Source organism: Drosophila kikkawai, chromosome 3L, assembly GCF_030179895.1.
Source record: "Drosophila kikkawai strain 14028-0561.14 chromosome 3L, DkikHiC1v2, whole genome shotgun sequence".
Taxonomy (NCBI): Eukaryota; Metazoa; Arthropoda; class Insecta; order Diptera; family Drosophilidae; genus Drosophila; species Drosophila kikkawai.
In genome coordinates, this window is record NC_091730.1 from 5,989,507 (window position 1) to 6,009,678 (window position 20,172).

At 46.7% G+C, this 20,172-nt stretch overlaps 3 protein-coding genes and 1 non-coding gene across 4 annotated transcripts; 2 read left to right on the top strand and 2 right to left on the bottom strand.

Annotated features, from left to right (window-relative positions):
• The first annotated feature begins 161 nt into the window (after positions 1–161).
• Positions 162–3,966, top strand: Klp68D (kinesin-like protein 68D). The gene is made up of 2 exons (XM_017165570.3): positions 162–271; positions 432–3,966. Exon 2 carries the CDS (start codon positions 549–551, stop codon positions 2,919–2,921), a length of 2,373 nt encoding a protein of 790 aa, XP_017021059.1. The 5' UTR covers positions 162–271; positions 432–548; the 3' UTR covers positions 2,922–3,966.
• A 50-nt stretch (positions 3,967–4,016) lies between these two features.
• On the bottom strand, positions 4,017–5,901 carry Gcat (Glycine C-acetyltransferase). The gene is made up of 4 exons (XM_017165583.3): positions 5,795–5,901; positions 5,275–5,471; positions 4,353–5,214; positions 4,017–4,292 (listed from the first exon to the last, which is right to left on the bottom strand). The coding sequence occupies exons 1-4, from the start codon at positions 5,829–5,831 to the stop codon at positions 4,135–4,137; spliced, it is 1,254 nt and encodes a 417-aa protein (XP_017021072.1). The 5' UTR covers positions 5,832–5,901; the 3' UTR covers positions 4,017–4,134.
• Positions 5,902–6,985: 1,084 nt separating this feature from the next.
• On the bottom strand, positions 6,986–7,057 carry TRNAQ-UUG (transfer RNA glutamine (anticodon UUG)). Its single transcript has one exon. It is a non-coding gene; the product is annotated as a tRNA-Gln (tRNA).
• A 653-nt stretch (positions 7,058–7,710) lies between these two features.
• Cubn2 (Cubilin 2) lies at positions 7,711–20,171 on the top strand. Its single transcript, XM_017165559.3, has 17 exons — positions 7,711–8,363; positions 8,533–8,639; positions 8,703–10,609; positions 10,679–10,860; positions 10,919–11,244; positions 11,398–11,507; positions 11,593–11,791; positions 11,852–13,166; positions 13,220–14,102; positions 14,159–14,310; positions 14,433–16,216; positions 16,275–18,600; positions 18,661–18,840; positions 18,936–19,095; positions 19,158–19,309; positions 19,373–19,670; positions 19,733–20,171. The coding sequence occupies exons 1-17, from the start codon at positions 7,797–7,799 to the stop codon at positions 19,945–19,947; spliced, it is 10,863 nt and encodes a 3,620-aa protein (XP_017021048.1). The 5' UTR covers positions 7,711–7,796; the 3' UTR covers positions 19,948–20,171.
• The last annotated feature ends 1 nt before the right edge of the window (position 20,172 follows it).

A 20,172-nucleotide genomic window follows, 5' to 3' on the forward strand; every position in this document is an offset into this window, starting at 1 on the left:
TAGCGTCTGCTGAGTGGTAACCCAGCTGAATGTTGAGGTCGGAGTGGGAGGTAGTGTGGTGGGTGGTTGTTATTGAAATAACGATATTTTTAACATTCTATTCAAATTAACCGCCCTCTTTTTGGTGTAACCAGCCGAGCGCTTGGCGTTATTCCGTTATATTTGGCCTAAGCTGGCCACACTAACCCTTTGCGACTGTTAAAACCCCGCAGCTGAGACAAAAAAAAAAGAAGCGATTTTCAAGGTGAAGTAATTGGCTTTAAAATAACAGGTAATAATAGAAGATTGCCAAATCGCTTCGCCCCATTGCTCCACCGTAAAGTGAGGCTTTCAGCAAAGCGTGAATCACGGCAGCAAATGTGGCAAACACAGATGGTTGCGTCAGGAAGGAATTATTGATTTTATTCGTCATTTGTTTTCCGTCGCCACAGCTACTCAACAGAGGCGGGGAGCAGCAGCAGGGAGCAGCAGCAGGGAGGTGGAGCAGGAGCAGCCTTAGTCACAAGAGCACAAAGCAAAAAACAAAGGTAACCCCAGGAACTCCGAAAATGAGTGCCAAGAGCAGGAGACCCGGAACCGCCGGCAGCCAGACGCCCAACGAGTGCGTCCAGGTGGTGGTCCGGTGTCGGCCCATGAGCAATCGGGAGCGTTCCGAGGGCTCACCGGAGGTGGTCAATGTCTATCCCAACCGGGGCGTGGTGGAGCTGCAAAATGTGGTGGACGCCAACAAAGAACAGCGCAAGGTCTTCACCTACGATGCGGCATACGATGCCAGCGCCAATCAAACCACGCTCTACCACGAGGTAGTCTTTCCCCTGGTCAGCTCTGTCCTGGAGGGATTCAATGGCTGCATCTTTGCCTATGGACAAACCGGCACCGGCAAGACCTTCACCATGGAGGGAGTGCGCGGCAACGATGAACTGATGGGCATTATACCCCGCACCTTTGAGCAGATCTGGCTGCACATCAATCGCACCGAGAACTTTCAGTTCCTAGTGGATGTCTCCTACTTGGAGATCTACATGGAGGAGCTGCGGGATCTACTGAAGCCCAACTCGAAGAATTTGGAGGTCAGGGAAAGGGGATCTGGTGTGTATGTGCCCAACCTGCATGCCATCAACTGCAAGAGTGTTGAGGACATGATACGGGTGATGCAGGTGGGCAATAAGAACCGCACCGTGGGATTCACCAACATGAATGAGCACAGCTCCAGATCCCATGCCATTTTCATGATCAAAATCGAGATGTGTGACACGGAGACCAACACCATTAAGGTGGGCAAGCTGAACCTCATCGATCTGGCGGGCAGCGAGCGGCAATCCAAGACGGGAGCCTCGGCGGAGCGGCTGAAGGAGGCCAGCAAAATCAACCTGGCTCTCTCCTCCCTGGGCAATGTGATCTCCGCTTTGGCTGAGAGTTCGCCCCACGTACCCTACCGTGACTCCAAGCTTACACGCTTGCTGCAGGACTCACTTGGGGGCAACTCCAAGACCATTATGATAGCCAACATTGGTCCCTCGAACTACAATTACAATGAGACGCTGACCACCTTGCGCTATGCCTCGCGGGCCAAATCCATACAGAATCAGCCTATCAAGAATGAGGATCCTCAGGATGCCAAGCTGAAGGAGTACCAGGCGGAGATTGAGCGTTTGAAGCGGTTGATAGCTCCCCAGCAACACCAGCAGACTAGGCGGAGTGAGCCCAAGAAGCGCACCAAAAAGCCCAAAAAGGAGATACTGGCCAAGGAAATGACTGGCTCCTTGAAGGCTTCCCATGTAGAGCAGCCTGTGGAGGAGGAGAGCGAAGCCGAAGAAGCCGAATCCGAGTCTGACAAGGAAAACGAGGCCGAAGTGGCCAAGTCCAATGAGGAACTGGAAAGAGAGCGAGTGGAGAACACCAAACTGGCGGCCAAGTTGGCTGAACTGGAGGGTCAGCTAGTGCGCGGAGGTAAGAACCTGCTAGACACCTACAGCGAGCGGCAGATAGAGCTGGAAAAGAAGCTGGTGGAGATAGCAGAGCGCAAGAAGCGTGAGATTGAGATTCAGCAACAGCTGGAGCTGCAGGAGGAAACCACTCTGGAAATCAGAGAACGCAATGTCTCCCTGGAGCAGGAGGTAGAGCTGAAGAAACGCAAGCTATCCAAGTGCTATGCCAAGTATTTGGCCCTCCAGCAGGAACTAAACGACTGCAAGTCCGACCACAACCAGGACCTCAGGGAACTGGAGATGGCCCAGAACGAGCTGGTCAAGGAGCTGAAGCGCCAGCTTTTGATCATAGACAACTTTGTGCCCATCGAGGTGAAGCAGCGCCTGTACACGCAAGCCAAGTACGACGAGGAGCAGGAGGAGTGGAAGTTCTCCTCGATGTCACTGCCCCTGCCCCCCGGCGGCGATGGCAAGTTCAGCAGCAAGCGTCCAGTTTCCCATCCACAGCGACGAAGACCCATCTCCGAGCATGCCCTGCAGGAGGCCAAGTCGAATGCACCCAGCTCCCTGCGCTTCAAGAGCGAGAATATCGTCAACTACGAGCTGGAGATGCCCTGCCGCACCACCCAGGAGTATCGTACGCCCAAGGTATCTGCCTCTTTGCAGGCAGTCCTAGCCCAGGCGATGCAAACGGGTGGGGATGACATCGACATTGTTGACTCGCACACAAACTCGCTGCGCAGCCGCTTGGAGAACATCATCAATGCGAATGCCAAGGGGGCGGCGGCAGCGGGAGCAGGATCTGGAGTAAGTCCAGTAGCTATGGGCAGCTCCATGCCGAATGTAAGGAACATCAAGTCCAGCCGCGGACTGCCGAGTGCCGGTTCCAATCTGGACTCCAACAGACGTCCGCCCACGGGCCGTGTGGCAACAACGGCGGCCAAGAAGCCTGCCTCGGCGTATCCCAAGGCCCGTGGTTTGGTCAACAAATAATAGTCGCAAAAACAACTCGAATCGAATTATAAACTAAAGCTAACCAATCTCATGCGAACACACACAGCACTAACCAAAGTATTTATAGTCAACGCAATGCGTAAACCTAGCCCAATCTTCACTCCAAGACACTTTAAGCTTTGCAAGTTTCCTTTTATGTTTATTGTTTTTATTTTTTGCCAGCTCAAGACACTGGCATTACCACAACTCAACCATTAATTCCATTTTAGTTAATGAAGCTATTTCCTTAATTGTTTAAATGTTTTTTTGTTACTCGACTTTAATTACACAGGCCAACAAAATTTTTAAAATCACGGAATATACTTTTCCGATAGTTTTTGAGAACCGAAATATTATTTTCAGAATGTTTTTGATAGGCTGATCTGGAATCTGGCCTTAAAAAATGGTTTCTACATCAGGTTTTTGAAATATTCCATCTTAAAAGTGCAAGGAATTTGGTTTTTGAAACTTTTGAGGTGCTGTAAATTCAATATTGAAATTATAGCACCTCAAACGTACTGAAAAACCTTATTTTCTGATCTATTAAGTTTAAATATTTTAGGTCAGCGCTTTAAAAACTATCGGGAAAAGTATTTTTCGTTTCGTGGTTCTAAAAACCTGTTGACCTGTGTTATTTGTTATTGATTTTAAGAGTGCCACAGAAATCTCTGAGGTTTTGAAATCATTTAAAGATGTGTCTTAAAAATATGCAACGGAGTTTTTTGGGTCCCAATTCCAGTGTAAAGTTGTCATATTTCTATTGTAAGGTATTACATTTCGTGGTTGTATTTGGGTCATGATACAATTATTTAATTAATTATATAATTGCATCATGATTCTGATGATACAATTTTAAATGATTTTAAAACCAAAGATATATATTTCCATGACATCTTTCGTTAAGCATTTAACGGCCTGGGCCAGTCCTTCTTCTATTGTGCAATCTAAGCTTAAGTTAAACGCAACTGCAACAGTCTCTATATTTACATAGTAAATGATCCTTAGTTAAACTTATGAACCAAATAAAGCAACTCCATAAACACAAAGACAAGTGATTTCAATGTTTAAACTATTTAAACGGTTTCCCCTTTATAATTACAACTTTTATAGATATTTTTAAGGGTAATTACTTATTATTTCCATTTACAAATGCAGCTTTTTCTTTAAAAAATAATTTATAAATGCAAGATTTGATACTAGGATATACTTTATCCTACTGGATCACCTTCAGAGAGCGTCCAACTTCAATAAAGGCAGCGATGGCCCTATCGATTTCAGCCTCTGTATGGGCAGCAGAGATTTGGACACGGATGCGGGCCTTGCCCTGAGGCACCACAGGGTAGCTAAAGCCTATGACGTAAATGCCACGACCTGGAAAAAAGTTAAGTATGATATAGATAATATATATTATAAGGTTTAGTAAGGCTTCACCTAGCATTTCATCGGCAAACTTCGAAGCCAGACGAGCATCGCCCAGCATTACGGGGCATATGGGATGGTTTTCACCGGCTATGGTGAAACCCGCCTTGGTCATGGCCTCGCGGAAGCGCTGCGTGTTGCTCTGGACGCGCTGGGTGAGCTCACTGGACTTTAGCAGCATGTCCATGACCTTGAGGCCCACGGCCACCACCGCTGGCGGCAAGGTGTTGGAGAACAAGTACGGTCTGGACTTTTGGCGCAGGAAAGTGATGAGCTCAGCGGGACCAGTTGTATATCCTCCAGAGGCACCGCCCAATGCCTTTCCCAGCGTCGAATTAATAATATCCACTTCACCCATGATATTGGCATACTCCTCCGTACCGCGACCCGTTTTTCCAAAGAAACCCGTGGCATGGCATTCGTCCACAAACACCAAGGCATTATACTTCTTTGCCAGCTCAACGATACGGGCCAGAGGAGCTATGTTGCCATCCATGGAGAAGACACCATCGGTGGCAATGAGCTTAAGACGAGCATCGCTGCTTTTCAGCTGCTGTTCCAAGTCTGCCAAATCCCTGTGCTTGTAGCGCTGCTTCTTGGCCTTGCACAACCTGATGCCGTCTATGATCGAGGCGTGGTTCAGTTCATCGGAAAACACTGCATCCTCCGGTGTGAGAATGGCCTCGAAGATCCCGGCATTGGCATCAAAGCAGGAGGCATACAGGATGGTATCCTCGCGACCATGGAACTTGGCTATCTTTTGCTCCAGCTCCTTGTGTATATCCTGAGTGCCGCAGATAAAACGCACCGAGCTGAGACCAGCTCCATACTGAGCCAGCAGCTTCTGGCTATAATCCACAATCTCCGGGTTGTTCTAGGGGAAGAACAAGGGAACTTAGTCAAGGAAGTGTGAGTGTTTAAGGTATTTTATTACAGCTAGTCCCAGATAATTGTTGGCACAAAAGTTAAGAATCTTTTTGTCGCTGCCTTGGACTGTGATTTGGGTGCTCTGGGAGGAGGTGATGATGCGCTCTGCCTTGAAGGTGCCCGCTTCCTTAATCCCAGCCAGCTGAGTGCTCAATATATCCCGGAGTTGAGACTGGGCTGCCGCACTGTAGTGACGTCCGCCAGCTGGGAATGGTTAATTCAATAGAGTTTTTAATAAGTAAGATTTTTAGATTTAAATATGTATCTTGAAGAGTCAAGAAAAGTATTTATTAGTCCTTAAGGAAACCTAGTTTATTTAAGGAGATTTTTAGTAAAAAATAAAAAAATAATATTTTTATATGTATCTTTAAGTGTCAGGGAAATATCTTTTAGTCGTTAGAAAACTTAAGATATTTAATAAGATTTTTAGTACATGCAAAGTAATTTAGATTTTATAACAATTTGTATTTACTGCCTCTACAATTCATTATTGGCTGCCTTATGTTAGGTATATATTTATGACTTACCCGCTCGGAAAAGCAACATTTTTGAGAAAATTGACATAATGCCTCGGCTGTGTTGTCTTATTATAGAGTACCGAACCGACTGGCTGGCTGGTGTCCAGATGCGCTCGACGACTCGCTTGTGACTGAGCAAAGTAGCCCGAGCATGGAGAGCAAGTCGCCCTAGTTGGGGGCTCGCACAGCCAAGCAGCTGATTTTTGCTTTTGTTTTTTTCCCCTTTTATAAATAGTTCATATATATATCCACATATATATACATCGCTTTCATTATAACTAAATTGATTTAATTTGCTTTCACTCTCGTTGTCATGGCGTTGCTTTTACTTAGAATCTAAGCGAAAAAAATACTCATGATAGATAGTTAGTTACAAATGTATCTGTTTATCTTTCATGCACACAGATTATGCTAAATGAATGAATATTCGTGCTTATGCTAGGGCGTTGTTGTGCAAATTGCTACCAAGGTCATTGTCATTCGGCTTTGATTTCAGTTGATTTGAAGCTATATTCACAAGATTCACAGATAAGAATGAATAATATTAATTTAAAAATTATTAAATGCAGCTAATGTTGCACCTAGACATATACGCCGCCGCGCCACGCCGCCGCCGCCGCCGATTTTTGCCTTATTTGACGCGCCGCCGCCAAATTATGAAAATAACGGCGCGCCGCGGCGCGCCGCTGGTGCGGCATCGGCGCAGCTTCAGCGCGGCCTTCAGTGTCATTGTTCTTTATAAAACTTTAAAAAAAATAAATAACTCATTAAAATGGCCTTTTTGCCTTATTTGACGCGCCGCCGCCGCCGGTTCTTTCTGACTACTACGCCGCCGCCGCCGAGTCATTTTGACCTCTACGCCGCCGCCGATGCCTTTAACCATCGGCGTAAACCTCTAGTTGCACCAGATATTCTATATTTTATATTTGTTATTGTTTCGTTTTAAAAGATATTTTAAAATGTTAATCTTATTTAAAAATCTTAATTTAAGAAAGGAAGCTTAGGTAATCCAAAAAGGGTATAAGCATCCTGTATCCATAAAATAAATAGTTAAGATCTTTGCTTTAGTGATGATCAAAACAAAACTTTTTCATCTCCTAGTTTTCATATTTATGATATATTTTTTTTATATATCACATGTTTTTATGAAGAATCGTATATAAAATTAAACTAAAAACAAAAAGAGTTTTAATAGTTTACAGGTTCTACCGAGATTTGAACTCGGATCGCTGGATTCAAAGTCCAGAGTGCTAACCATTACACCATAGAACCTCCCAAAATTCATTGTCCGAATTTATTAACAAAAACACACTGCACACAAGCATTGAAACTCGTTGTTTTAATGTTTAATAGCCTTTAGCTAGAAGATTTCGTCGTAGTTCTTATCAGTAATATACGATCGTTTTATATAGGCTTAGGCCTGGGGGGTCAATAATTCTAGATCGGTTGAGTGACTAAGAGAGCTGATTAAGGAGTGCTAATTTTACTAAATATAATTAGTATAATTAAAATTATATTATATATATTTTTTACAGTTTTAACAAAAATGAATAATATTTTAAACTACTTGGTTTTAGGTTCAACCCGTTTTCTTCAAGAAAAATACATTAATATAATATAATAAATAAATAATAAATGATATAATTAATTTGTATTAAACAAATATAATAATATAAGAAACAAAGATTTAACAACTTAAAAAAAATATATTTGCAGTGCAAAAAATAACGAAATCGATAAATGACAATTGATTTTTTTTTCTTAAATTTTCATTTACCAATAGAAATGATTTTCCATATCTTGTTAATATATTATTATCGGAAACGCCCACTTTTTTCTGGTATAAAACCAGATTTGCAGAGCTGCCTGCGGCCAGTTTCCGTGGATATCCCCTATGGTCGTGTAGCTCCAACCGTTTTCGTCCCTTCCAAGGAACTCTGTGTTGTAATAATCTCTCAGGATATATTAAAAATTGAAAACCCATCATTTGTGCAATCAAAAATGAATAAAAATGGGAAAATTTCTCCCTAAGTTACTAATCTGTGCTGTGCTGGTTTTATGCTTGCAAATCCTCTCCGCCAAAGGATCTCAGGATGATAACGAGGAGTATCGCGCCCATTTAGGCAAAGAATCAAATAATAATCTGTTTTTGAAAGCTGAAAAAGATCATAATGTGACGCTGCGTCTGATTGGTGAAGCATCCACTGTGATGATCAACGATGTGGATATGCTGACATTGCTTCGACGACGCCAAAGGATCATAGCCGATCGCCAGGCGGCGGCTCGAAGGGAGCCCCTCTCTGTGGACGTAGTCAAGGATCAGTTCCGGGATGTGAAGCGCAAGTTCACTAAGATTGAACGACGGGTGTCCAATGCGAGAAACAGGACGCAAAGGACTGGTCTTAACCAACGTCTACTACGCCGGCAGTTGCAGCGCGTGGAGCGGGTTTCGGGCATCCTGCGGACTTTAGCAGCGAACCTAGCCAAGGACGAGTGCCATTCGAGTCCATGCCAGAACGGTGGAATCTGCCACGATGCCTACAATGGATTCCAGTGCGAGTGTACGGCGGCCTGGCAAGTGAGTGAGTGAAAAGGGGCGTCTTCTCGACGCAGTTAGTGGGCGTTTTTTCACATGGTTTGAGTGGATGGTATATATATAGTTTTTTTTGGGATGTTTACCAAGAGGAAGTCTAGGTTTCTAGCAAATTTCCAGATAGTTTCAATCTTTTTTAAACCTCCCATTTCAGGGTCCCACCTGTGAGGAAGACGTAAATGAATGCATCACCCTGGCTGGCACGGATTTAGCCGGCTGCCTGAACAATGGCCAGTGCATCAACACTCCCGGTGGCTATCGGTAAGTGGAGGAGCAGCCTTAAATCCAGAAAATATACACAACTTTTCCCCTTAACCTTTTCAGTTGTGTATGCCGCAATGGCTTCTCAGGAGCCCATTGCCGACTCCGTCAGAACTCTTGCTTGGGAAGTGGCTCTAAAGAACTCTGCGGAGAGCACGGCACTTGCATACAGACAGGTAGCGCCGCTGGTTACGTGTGCGTCTGCGATCAGGGCTGGACATGGGCGGATGCAAACATGACCTCCCCAAGTGCCAGTCCCTGCACAAGGGATGTGGATGAGTGTGCTCCCAACGTGAATCCCTGCCACGATCTGTGCATAAATCTGCCGGGAAGCTATCGCTGCGGTCCCTGTCCCAGTGGCTACACGGGCGATGGACGCTTCTGTCGCGATATAGACGAGTGCGCTGGCGAGGATAACGGCGGCTGTAGCCTGCAGCCTCGGGTGGCCTGCATCAACACAGAGGGCTCCCATCGCTGTGGTCGTTGTCCACCAGGCTGGAGGGGTGATGGACGCAGCTGCACTGACGCTGATTCCAACTCCTGTGACCAGGAGAATATATGCTATCCAAAGGCCAAGTGCGAGTTAATTTCTGGGACAGTTGTATGCACCTGCCCACTGGGCAGCTTTGGTCATGGCTACGGCGCCGATGGTTGCACCAAGGATCCAAGCCGTGAACCCTGCGATCAACATTTGTGTTTGAACAATGGAACCTGCGTGCAAAATGGCAGGGGAACCACCTGCATCTGCCAGCCAGGATACACTGGAGCTCTGTGCAACTCATCGGATGTCTGTCACCCAAGTCCTTGCCTCAATGGCGGCAGCTGCCGTTTGATTCCAGGTAATCTGTACCAGTGCCACTGTCCAGCTGGATTCACCGGCACCCGCTGCTCCCATACTCGGTTCTTCTGCGGAAGCACCATCCGTGGACCAACAGGTCAGCTCCACTATCCGCCAAACAATGTCGAAACCGAATACCAAGCGGACGAGCGCTGTCCCTTCATCATACGCACCACTCATGGTCATGTGCTCAACCTGACCTTCACCCAGTTCGAACTACAGGAGAGCGCTGACTGCTCTGCGGATTTCCTGCAGATTCACGACGGTTATTCCCTGGCCTCGCGGTTGATTGGCCGGTTTTGCGGATCGAAAATGCCTTTGGGCACCGGCCAGGTGATCACCACTCAGGAGCAGGCGTTCTTTTGGTTTCGTTCCGACAACGAGACGCAGGGAAAAGGCTTTCATGTGGCCTGGAACTCTCTGCCGTTCGCCTGCGGTGAGATCCTTGGCAATCTAACGCTTGGTCAGACTGGAATTATACGATCTCCGGGTTATCCTGGCCAGGCCCGATCCGGACTTAATTGTCGCTGGGAGCTGACTTCGCCCTACGGCACTCGTTTGCTCCTTCGCTTCTACGACATCACACTGGGCAGTAGCGAAGCCGCGGCGTTAAACTGCAGCCAAGATTCCGTGACCGTCTATGACATGGATCGCCAGCTACTCCGAGCCTGCAAGTCCACCAAGCCGGAGCCGTTGTATAGCAGCTCGAATAACGTGCTATTGGAGCTGCACACTGATGACTTCCGCTCGGATAGCTCCTTCCAGATGCATTACGAGGTGGTGGCGGGCCAGCCAGGCTGCGGGGGTCTCTACACAGAGCCACGCGGTCGTATCAGTGCACACATGAATGCCGAGGTCTGCCTCTACCTTATAGAGCAGCCAGAATTCACCCAGGTGAAGCTGGTTCTAGATCAGGTGAATCTTTTGCGGTCGGAGAGTTGTCGGCTACACAAGATCGAAATCTATGATGGAGACTCCACGGATGCGCCTCTAATGCAAAGGATTTGCGGCCAGCCAGAGGCCAGTGAGCTTGTGCCGCTAATCTCGGCGAGAAATAAGGTCCTGGTGCGCTATGAATATGCACTGAGTGGTTTGGCATTGAAAAAGGGTTTCGAGTTGAGTTATAGTAGAGGTAGGAAAAGAAAAAGAATTAATAAATTAATTAATATAAATAATTTTTAAATATTTTATATTTTTTTAGTGTGCACGGGTACTTTTAATAGTCCCTCGGGCTACATTACCACGCCCAACTACCCGCACTCCTATCTCGGAGACATGACCTGCACCTACAACATCACTGTCAATGACGGCGTAATTCACCTGAACATCACAGATCTTTCCCTGGGCAGGTCCAATGATGATAGGGAAACGAGCTACCTAGACGTAAGACTATATTAATTAAGCATCCAAAAGCACCAAAAAACAATTACTAATCTTTCAGGTATACTTGGACCAAGATGAGAAGCGGCATATTGTCAAGTCCACCGATAATCTTTTGCTGATTTCCCACTACAACCGGGCCAGTCTGGTCTTCCACGGATCGAGCAGTGGCCGAGGAATGCGTTTGGAATACAAATCCATGGCTAACGGCTGCAATGGATTCCTTAATGTCCCAGGCAAACTTCACCTAAAAAATGTACGGAATTCCTTCTGCCAGTGGTTCATTGATCAGCCGGGAAGGAAACGAATAATCGTCAGAGATTTGTTTATCTCTGGCCAGATTCAGATATATGATAACAGCACAAGTCCAGGAATCTTACTAAATAGGTGAATAATAGTTGAAATATATCAATAAGGCTTTGAAATCCTTTAAACTAGGCTAAAACACAGAGAAGGATGCGAGAAACATTTTATTATTACATTATATTTTGTAATGGATTCTAAAACCATTATATTATTTATGCAATTATATCTTTACAGTTATTCAACGGGATTTACTGATGAGTTCGATGGAGATCTGTTGACTATAAACTATCTCAAGGACAGGCCCACGGGAATGTTCTTGGTAAAATTCGAAATTGTTCAGACAGGTACAAAAATTATATCTTGACGTTTTGAAATCTTATCCTTATATCCTCTGTATTTATATCACTCAATATTCTATATAATCTGTAGTTTGTGGAGGAACTTTCACAAACAAATTCGGCTATATAAAGTCACCGAATTGGCCCAAATACTATGGGGAATCTGAGAACTGTGAGTGGATCATCCGAGCACCGCTAGGTCAACGTTTGGAATTGGTGGTGAAGAACTTTACGCTGGAAGGTTCATTCAGCGACGATAACGACTGTCCAACCGACTGGCTGGAGATAAGGTAAGCTTCTTTCTCCAAGGTTTATCCAAACCCGTATCCCTTTTAATAATCCCCTCACAGAAATGGGGACTCTGGGTCATCCCCCCTGATTGGACGATATTGCGGTACACAGATTCCCCCTCGCCTGCCCTCATATGGCAATGTCATGCACATAAAATTCCATTCAGATGACAGCATAGAGCGACCTGGATTCCTTCTCACCTGGCAGCAGATCGGTGCCGGCTGTGGTGGCAAGCTTACCTCACAAAATGGAGCCATCCATTCGCCCCATTTGTTGGCCGGCAATCGTGGTGTCCTGGCCTGCGACTGGCAGATTGTAGTGGCAGAGGGTTCTCGGGTAAAGATGCAACTGGAGAGTAATGATCGGCGCCTCTGCCTGGGACAGTTGACCATATTCGATGGTCCCAATACGGCCAGCAGACCCCTGGTGCTGCACTGCAATGGAACCACGGCACAGCCGCTTCAATCCTCTGGTAATCGCGTCCTCATCCGCTACGATGTGAGCAGTGCCTATCCTGATGGCACCGATTTTGTGCTTAACTACCAAACGGATTGCCAAGGCAGACTGGAAAAGTGGCAGGGAGCCATTGAGTCGCCCAACTTTCCGGAGAACTATCCGCCTAGGTCCAACTGCGAATGGGATATACGCGCCGGCGGACGTACGAATCGTTTAAGACTTGTGTTCTCACACTTCTCCTTTGAACGTCCCCTAAGCAACTGTTTATTCGACTACGTGACGGTGCAGGACATGCAAGACGATCAGGTTCTTAGCGAGCAGAAATTGTGCACTGCCGAAGGCATTGCTCCCATTACAAGTGTGGGCAATCGATTGCTTCTTCGCTTCAAGAGCGACTCGTCGGACCAGGAGCAGGGCTTCCGGGCGGAGTACCAGCGCTTGGGTTGTGGGGAGCATTTATTTGGTCCTGGAGGAAGATTTGAATCTCCCAAGGCCCCGTTTAGTGTGGACATGGACTGCGACTGGGTCATCACTGTGGCAGTGGGCATGCAAGTCCGGCTCCTGTTACATGAACTCCACTTTGAGGCCTCCCAGGGGCAGTGTGGACTCGAGGATGTACTAACTGTATCTGCTCCCGCTGGTTTCAACTCTTCGGTGGAGCTATATCGTAGCTGTCGCGAGGAGATGCAAACGCAAACCTTCACCTCGCCCGGCAACGAGCTGAGATTACGTTTTGTTGGCAGCTCCTCAAGAGCAAGGAAGTACTTCAAAGCCTCCTATGTCCAGGTACCGGCCAATTGTGGTGGCTTTATGACAAGCAGCAGCGGAGTTATCACATCTCCAGGGTATCACAATGTCCCGGACAGCAGCAACGTGGCTAACTTTTCCACAAACGTGGAGTGTGATTGGATTGTGCAGGTGGGTAGCCAGGAACTTATACTTAGTCCTGATCTAAAATGCTTTCTTTTTAGGTCTCTCAAAGCTATGGCATTCGACTCTGGTTCGAGCAGGTCAACCTCACGGATTCGGTCAACTGCTCTGTCAGCTTTGTGGAGCTCACCAAGCTGGAGGCGGACAATACGGAAAGGTTTTTGGAGCGGGCCTGCGGAGATGGTCCTCCCCTGATCCGTATGCTTCACGGCCAGAAGCTGCGAGTGCGGTTCAAGGCCCAAGCTGGGTCCTGGGGTCGTTTTGCCATGCACTACGAGCGTCAGTGCGGTGGACCAGTCCCCGCCGGCGAGGGTTACTTGCGCTCCAGACTGGACGAAGAGTGCAGCTGGCTGGTAACTGGGCCGCCGGGTAGCAAACTCAACCTGCATATCAGCCACCTGGATTGCTCGAAGGATTCATTAGGCTCCGAGAATTCCACAAACGGTGTTCAAATACTCAATGATGATGACCAGGTGCAGATTGCCCATATGTGTCCCGAACATCTGGCCAACTTCCTAGTGTCCGCCAGGAATGTGCGCATCCTGACCAAAGGTGTGATCCTGGAGGCTCAATATAGTACTCTGGAGAACACTTGTGGTGGGAACATCACCTCTCCCCGTGGCTTTTTGGCTTCTCCCAGCTACCCAAACAGCTATCCGTCCAATGTGGAGTGCGTGTGGAGCTTTGAGACGCGACCGGGAAATGCCCTGGAAATTAATTTTGAGGCCATGGATATTGTACAGTCGGAGCACTGCAATGAAGACTATCTGGAGCTACGCTCTGGTGTGCTGGGCCGACTTTTGGGTTTATATTGCAGCAAGGAAGTGCCAGACAAACCATTGGTTTTCATGTCGCAGCTGTGGATCAAGTTCCGCAGCAAACCGGGCAACACGGCGGCGGGCTTTAAATTGAGGTGGAACTACGGTGAGAGGGATAATCCTCTTAAAGGAAGAGTTCATCATGTGTTTTATACATTCCAGTACACAACTTGGAAGTCACAATGAAGTCCAATGGAACCATAGTGTCTCCGCCAATTGTTAGAGGCGATGATCAGCCCTTCACCTGGCGGATATTCACAGAGCGCGAGAAAGTTGTGGTTGTTCAATTTGAAGAATACATTTCGGGACTGGCGGTGAGTAGAAATATATGGGTGTTTCTATAATATTCAATTAAATTAACATGAATTAAAATGCATCTACGAATGAATGAATTTGAATACACATCTCCTGAACTGTGAATCATAACTCTTTCCAGCTCTTTGATGGCTACGATGACAATGCCTTGGCTGTTTCCATCGAAAGCAGTCCCTGGACTTTCACTTCCAGCAGTAATGTGGTTTACCTAAAGACTCTAAATCCAGCTCTCAGTCCATTCCGTTTGACTTGGCAGACCCTTGGTATCAATATAGTAAAAGGCAACCAATCCGTGACTACGAGTGAATGCACAAAGGTGTATACAATGGCACCAGGCTCACGTGAGGTGGTGAAAACCGAGGGTTATCCCTTCGGCTACTCACCCAATCTAAATTGTCAATGGACCTTTAAGCCGAAGGATCCTTCAATGCATATTTCCACCCTTATGTACCAGGCTGATTTAGAGGACTTTCCGGAATGCGCAGCCGACTATGTGAGAATACTAACTTCCCCTGACCTTAGCCACTGGACCGAAGAGCTAAAGATTTGTAAGAAGGATGAAGGGCATCCTCGTATCCATGGTACACCAAATCTCAGGATAGAATTCCGTAGCGATGCCTCTCTTAACAAAACTGGCTTCCATGGAGTACTCCACACAGAATGTGGCTCGAATATGACGGGCAAAGTGGGCACCATTCCCATGCAGACCAGGTTCGTGGATTGCGCCTGGCACATTGAGGTGCGACCAGGCCGAAAGATAGACATAAGCATCGATTACGCCAATCCAGCTGGTAATACGGGGACATGTCCATATTATGGCCTCATCTACGATGGATTCGATGATCATGCTCCCTTGCTGGAACATGGAAAGTTTTGTAATTTTGTCGGCTTCCGGAAGCGATCATTCCGGACAAGTAGCTCGCATGCCTACATCAAATACGTGGTCAGCAGTACTGCGAATAGCCAGTCGGGCGACTCATGGTCACTCACCTACCGGGAGTTCAGTGATTGTGATGGTGAGATTAAGCTGACCCAGCAGGCTCCATCGTTTGTGATCACTTCGCCAGGTTATCCGCATCTGCCGCATCCATATGCGGACTGCACATGGTTGGTGATGGCACCGCCGGGTGAAACTGTGGCCGCCAACTTCGAGGATCCCTTTGAGCTGAGTCTGCGACACTGCGACAAGGAGAATGTCGAATTCTACGATGGATCCACCACAATGGCCACTTTCCTCAAACGCACATGCCGCAAGCTTCTGGGAACCTTAAGGAGTTCGGGTAACCTACTCTTGGTGCACTACACCTCGCAGCTGGGTGAACCTCACGGAGGCTTTAGACTAAACGTGTCTCTGAGCACTTGTGGTGGGCAGTTCAGTGGCAACTCTGATTCCATCAGTTCCGAGAATTATCCCACTCTGGGTGGCTATCCCAAGCCATCGCAGTGCGTATACAGAATTCAGCTGCCCAAGGACACATACATCCAGCTGAATATCACCGATCTCCATTTGCCTTTTGATCCAAATGGAACATCATCTAAAAGCACCAGCGATCGTCTCGAAATAATTGACATGTCGAATAACGAAAGAGAGCTAATGATCCTGGACGGAAGTACAATCACACCCATGATTGTCACCCTGAACACCAATGATGCAGCTATCCGCTTTGTGGCCATACAAAATGTGAACAACTATCGAGGCTTCAAGCTGGAGTACAAGCGTTCGGTGGGAACATGCTCGCGGGATGTGAACGGAGCCTCAGGAAACATTGAGATTTCGCCCATGGCACCTTCCACCTGGCTGAGATTCTGTCGCTGGAGCATCAACGTGCCCAAGGGACAGCGCGTTAAGCTGGAACTCCTCAACTTGATGGATTTACGAGTTGTCAATCGTACGGACACAGCTAGGTGAGTGATAAGTTACAATACATTAAGGTATTTTTGCACCCCTTAAAATATTTTTCAGTAACCTAAGAGTACCCAGCCGTTTGACGACCATGCCACACTTTTCCTTCTACAACGACGCCAGTTCCCTCTCCAAGATAGCAGAGTTCCGGCTAGAGAACTACAATGGCAGCGGCATTATCGAGTCCACGGACAACTTTATGCTTGTGACTGTGCTGAGTAACCAATTGGATTTTAGTGCTACAGCCTTGAAGGCACGCTACAGTTCCAGTGAATCCTCTATTTGCCCGCCGAATATCGGAGACCAGGCCTCGGGATCATTGTCCATTCAACCTTTATCCCAGCTAAGCAGCTACTATTGCAGCATCCATTTTATCAGCACTCCTAGCACTACACTCTCCTTTAAGGTGTCAGAGTACTTATACCAGTCCATTGGCGGTCCAGCGGTTGTTTTTAGAGATGACGTCCTGGGTGTTCCCTTAGCGCCTTTGTATGCCAATGTCACCAATGCCTTTGTATCCATAGCCACCACGGCGGGACGTGTGACGCTCTTGAAGAGTAAATTCGTCAAGTTGCAGCGTTTCCAGGCCACTTATAGACGCCACAATTGTGGCGGTAATCTGGATGCATCCGAGGGGCTTGTGATTCAGTCTCCTGATCTATTGTCCCTCATTGATGATGATTACGGGGAAGTGGAGTGCCTGTGGACGCTGAGAAAGAGCAATGGTTATACGCTAGAGGGGAATGTAACCCTCACCGACAGCTGCAATCGGGAGTACCTTGCGATCTTCAACGGGAACAAGGAGATAGCTCACCTTTGTCGGGGAATGACCCTCAATAGCACGCTCTTGGAGCGAATATTCACCAAGATCATCTACCATGCAGATCGACGAGTTCTGCAGCAAAGAACATCCTTTACCCTGCAAGTACGGAGATCTATGTCCAGCGGTAATGTGATCCGCCTTGACCAGCGACCATCGCCACCGGTTACCATTCAGAGCGCAGATTATGTAAACAACATGGAGCGGATGTGGGAGTTTGCCACCACAGAGGGTCTGTCCCAAATGATGCAGTTCCAGGATAGATTCTTTATTGAGACATCTCCCAACTGCACGAACGATCGCCTGACTGTGGAGCGCTACGACCGGGAGGCAGGCTCCTTTGTCGAGATGATCAGCCTATGTGGTAGGCAGGTGCCAGGCGAAATATTAATTCCCTCCTCCAAGATGCGTGTCATATTTCGTACGAATGCCAATGTAACGGGTGACGGCTTTAGTTTCACCGTCGCCCCCAGCTGCGATATCACAGTGCAAGCTAAACACAATCAGCAGACGATCGCCAGTCCCACCTGGCCAGCCTCACGTGGTCAAAAGCTTAACTGCAGCTATGTCTTCCTGTCGAGCAATGACCACCAACTTGCAGTCAGTGTAAAGACCATGGCGCGTCCATGGCCCGAGCTTATCTGCACCAAGTCCTATTTCGAGGCTTTTAGGCGAGGCGGCTCACAGGATCAGGAGGAGAGCTTGGGCAGGTTTTGTCCCGAATTCGAGGTAAATGGCCGTGGATGGTTGCGCCTACGGTTTGTCTCCACGGCAATGCGATGGTTCCAGCTGCAATACCAGCTTATAGGATGCGGTGGCAATCACACTGAACCCTTCTCCCTGCGACCCCCGCAAGATGCTGAAGAAGCTGGCAGATATGCCCACAACTTGAAGTGCACATGGCGGGTAACGGCTCCACCTCAGCACGCCATTGTGCTGGAGTTCAAGTACTTTGACTTGGAAAGAAGCCAAATGTGCCACTTTGATAGTTTAACAATTTACCGTGGCTCAACGGCCAACAAAGAGCAAATGCAGCGGCAGCTGTGCGGCAATCAGACTGTGCCACCCACTATAATGGTGGACAGCAACGAGGCACTCATTGTGCTCTCTACGGACAGTTCCAACAATCACAAGGGCTTCCTGGCCAGCGTTCGCTTCACGCCAAACTGCAACGAGCAAGTGGCCTTGGACCAGTCTGTGCCTCGGATGAATCTGATGCGCTCGTTTAGGGTTAATGCCAGTGAAACCTTACTCTGCCACTTCCGAGCCAATGTGCCGCCAAACCAACGGCTGTCCGTGGAGCTGCGCAAGCTGCAGCTAAACGATAACTCCTGCCGCACCTGCAACTACCTGGAGATACGCGACAGCAAGGTCGTGGAAAGTCAAAGCCTGGGCAAATTCTATGCCTTGGGTTCGAACCGGACCAAGGTCTTTAGCTCCTACTCGGACATGCTCATTCAGCTTAGCGCCACGTCAATGGTGTCCAAGAATCTCAGCTTTGAGCTAATCCTGCAAATGGAAGCCACGGTGTGTGGTGAAACGGAGTACGATATGCGAGTGAATGAGGTAAGTCTGTTCTTTGCCAGGTAGACCCGGTTATGTAAATCGATTCTCATCTTCCCACAGAGCGTCTCTCTGAGCCTGAAGTACGATAATGCCACCAAGGGCTATGAGGGCAATATTCAATGCACTTGGACCATCAGGGCCGAAGGGGATGTTGAAATTGAATTAAAGTATCTCAATCTCCCAGAAGTATCTCAAAGGACGGGAAAGTGCGAGGACTACTTGAGACTGGCTAAGAAATCTGTGAGTTTAAATAAATGTTCTATACTTTAAATATATTTCTATTATATATATTTAAATGTATTATTATTATTATAATTTTTAACTATATTTCACAGCCATTTTCCACGTCTTACTCCCAAGACTTTTGCGGTCACTACAATCAAACTTATAAAATGATTAAGGAAATCCAAAGACGTGACAAGTTAGAGCTTACCTTCCACAGCTCAGCGTTCACCGAGTTAACAGGACTCGAAATAGTTTTAAGACGCAAACCAAGTAGGTATTTCATAATTTATTTTATATTTTTAGTAATTACTAAAGCAAGAATATATTTTTAGCCTGCAATCGAAACTACACGGACCTAAGCCGAATCATTGAGACCGACTCCTTGGCCAACTGTACAGAGTATATTCGAGTGCCAGAAGGTTACAGTATAACCCTGCACATCCTGACTGTTATTTTCGAAAGCGATGATCGGAAATACTTTAAAGTAAGTGATCTTTTTTTTTTATAAAGTTAAATAAATATTAATCATAAATTCATCCCCTCTCAGGTAACGGACCTTAAGACCAACAAGACTATTTTTACCACCAGAAACACTCAATGGGAAACTATTGGAAGGATTACGACCACCAACGAACTGCGCCTCGACAGTGTGGGTGTCGGCACCCTCAAGTTCTTTTACTTCTCCACCAGCAACAAGTTCCCCAGCGGCTGTGGTGGCGACCTGGCTGTGCACGGATCAATGGGGAGCCATGTGGGGAATCCCTCCTACGAAGGTCGCAATAGTTCGCTTTGCTCTTGGACTGTGTCCGTGCCACCTGGCGGAAATCTGCGTTTTAGCTTTTCAGGTGGGGAAAAATCAAAATAATTGATTTTATTAATTTATTTTGTTTATTTATTGCCTTTGCAGTATTCGACATGGGCTCGGAGAACAATTGCAATCTGGACAATATACGATTTTATACTGTCAATGCTGTTGAGGTGAAACCAGTTAAAACTCTATGTGGTTCCAACAAGCCGGATGACTTTACCATAGCCTATAATAATGTGATTATTGTTGCAAAGAAGTCGCCAAATTTCGATGGTTTGGGATTCCAACTGGATATTAATCTTATCGAAGGTTGATACTGGATTTCCCTTAAAGAAAGAACTTTTTTTTAAGCACTTCAAAAAATAAATAATAAATGATTAGGTGTTGTTTTCCTTTATTTTGCAAAAAAAAAACCCTAATAAACAGCAATAATACCTTCGTGAAATCGAAAAAATATTATTTTATCATTCTATATTTCCTGAAAAAATGTTTTTGTGTTTATTTTGCACTTAATTAAAGTATCTGCTGAGAAAACGTAT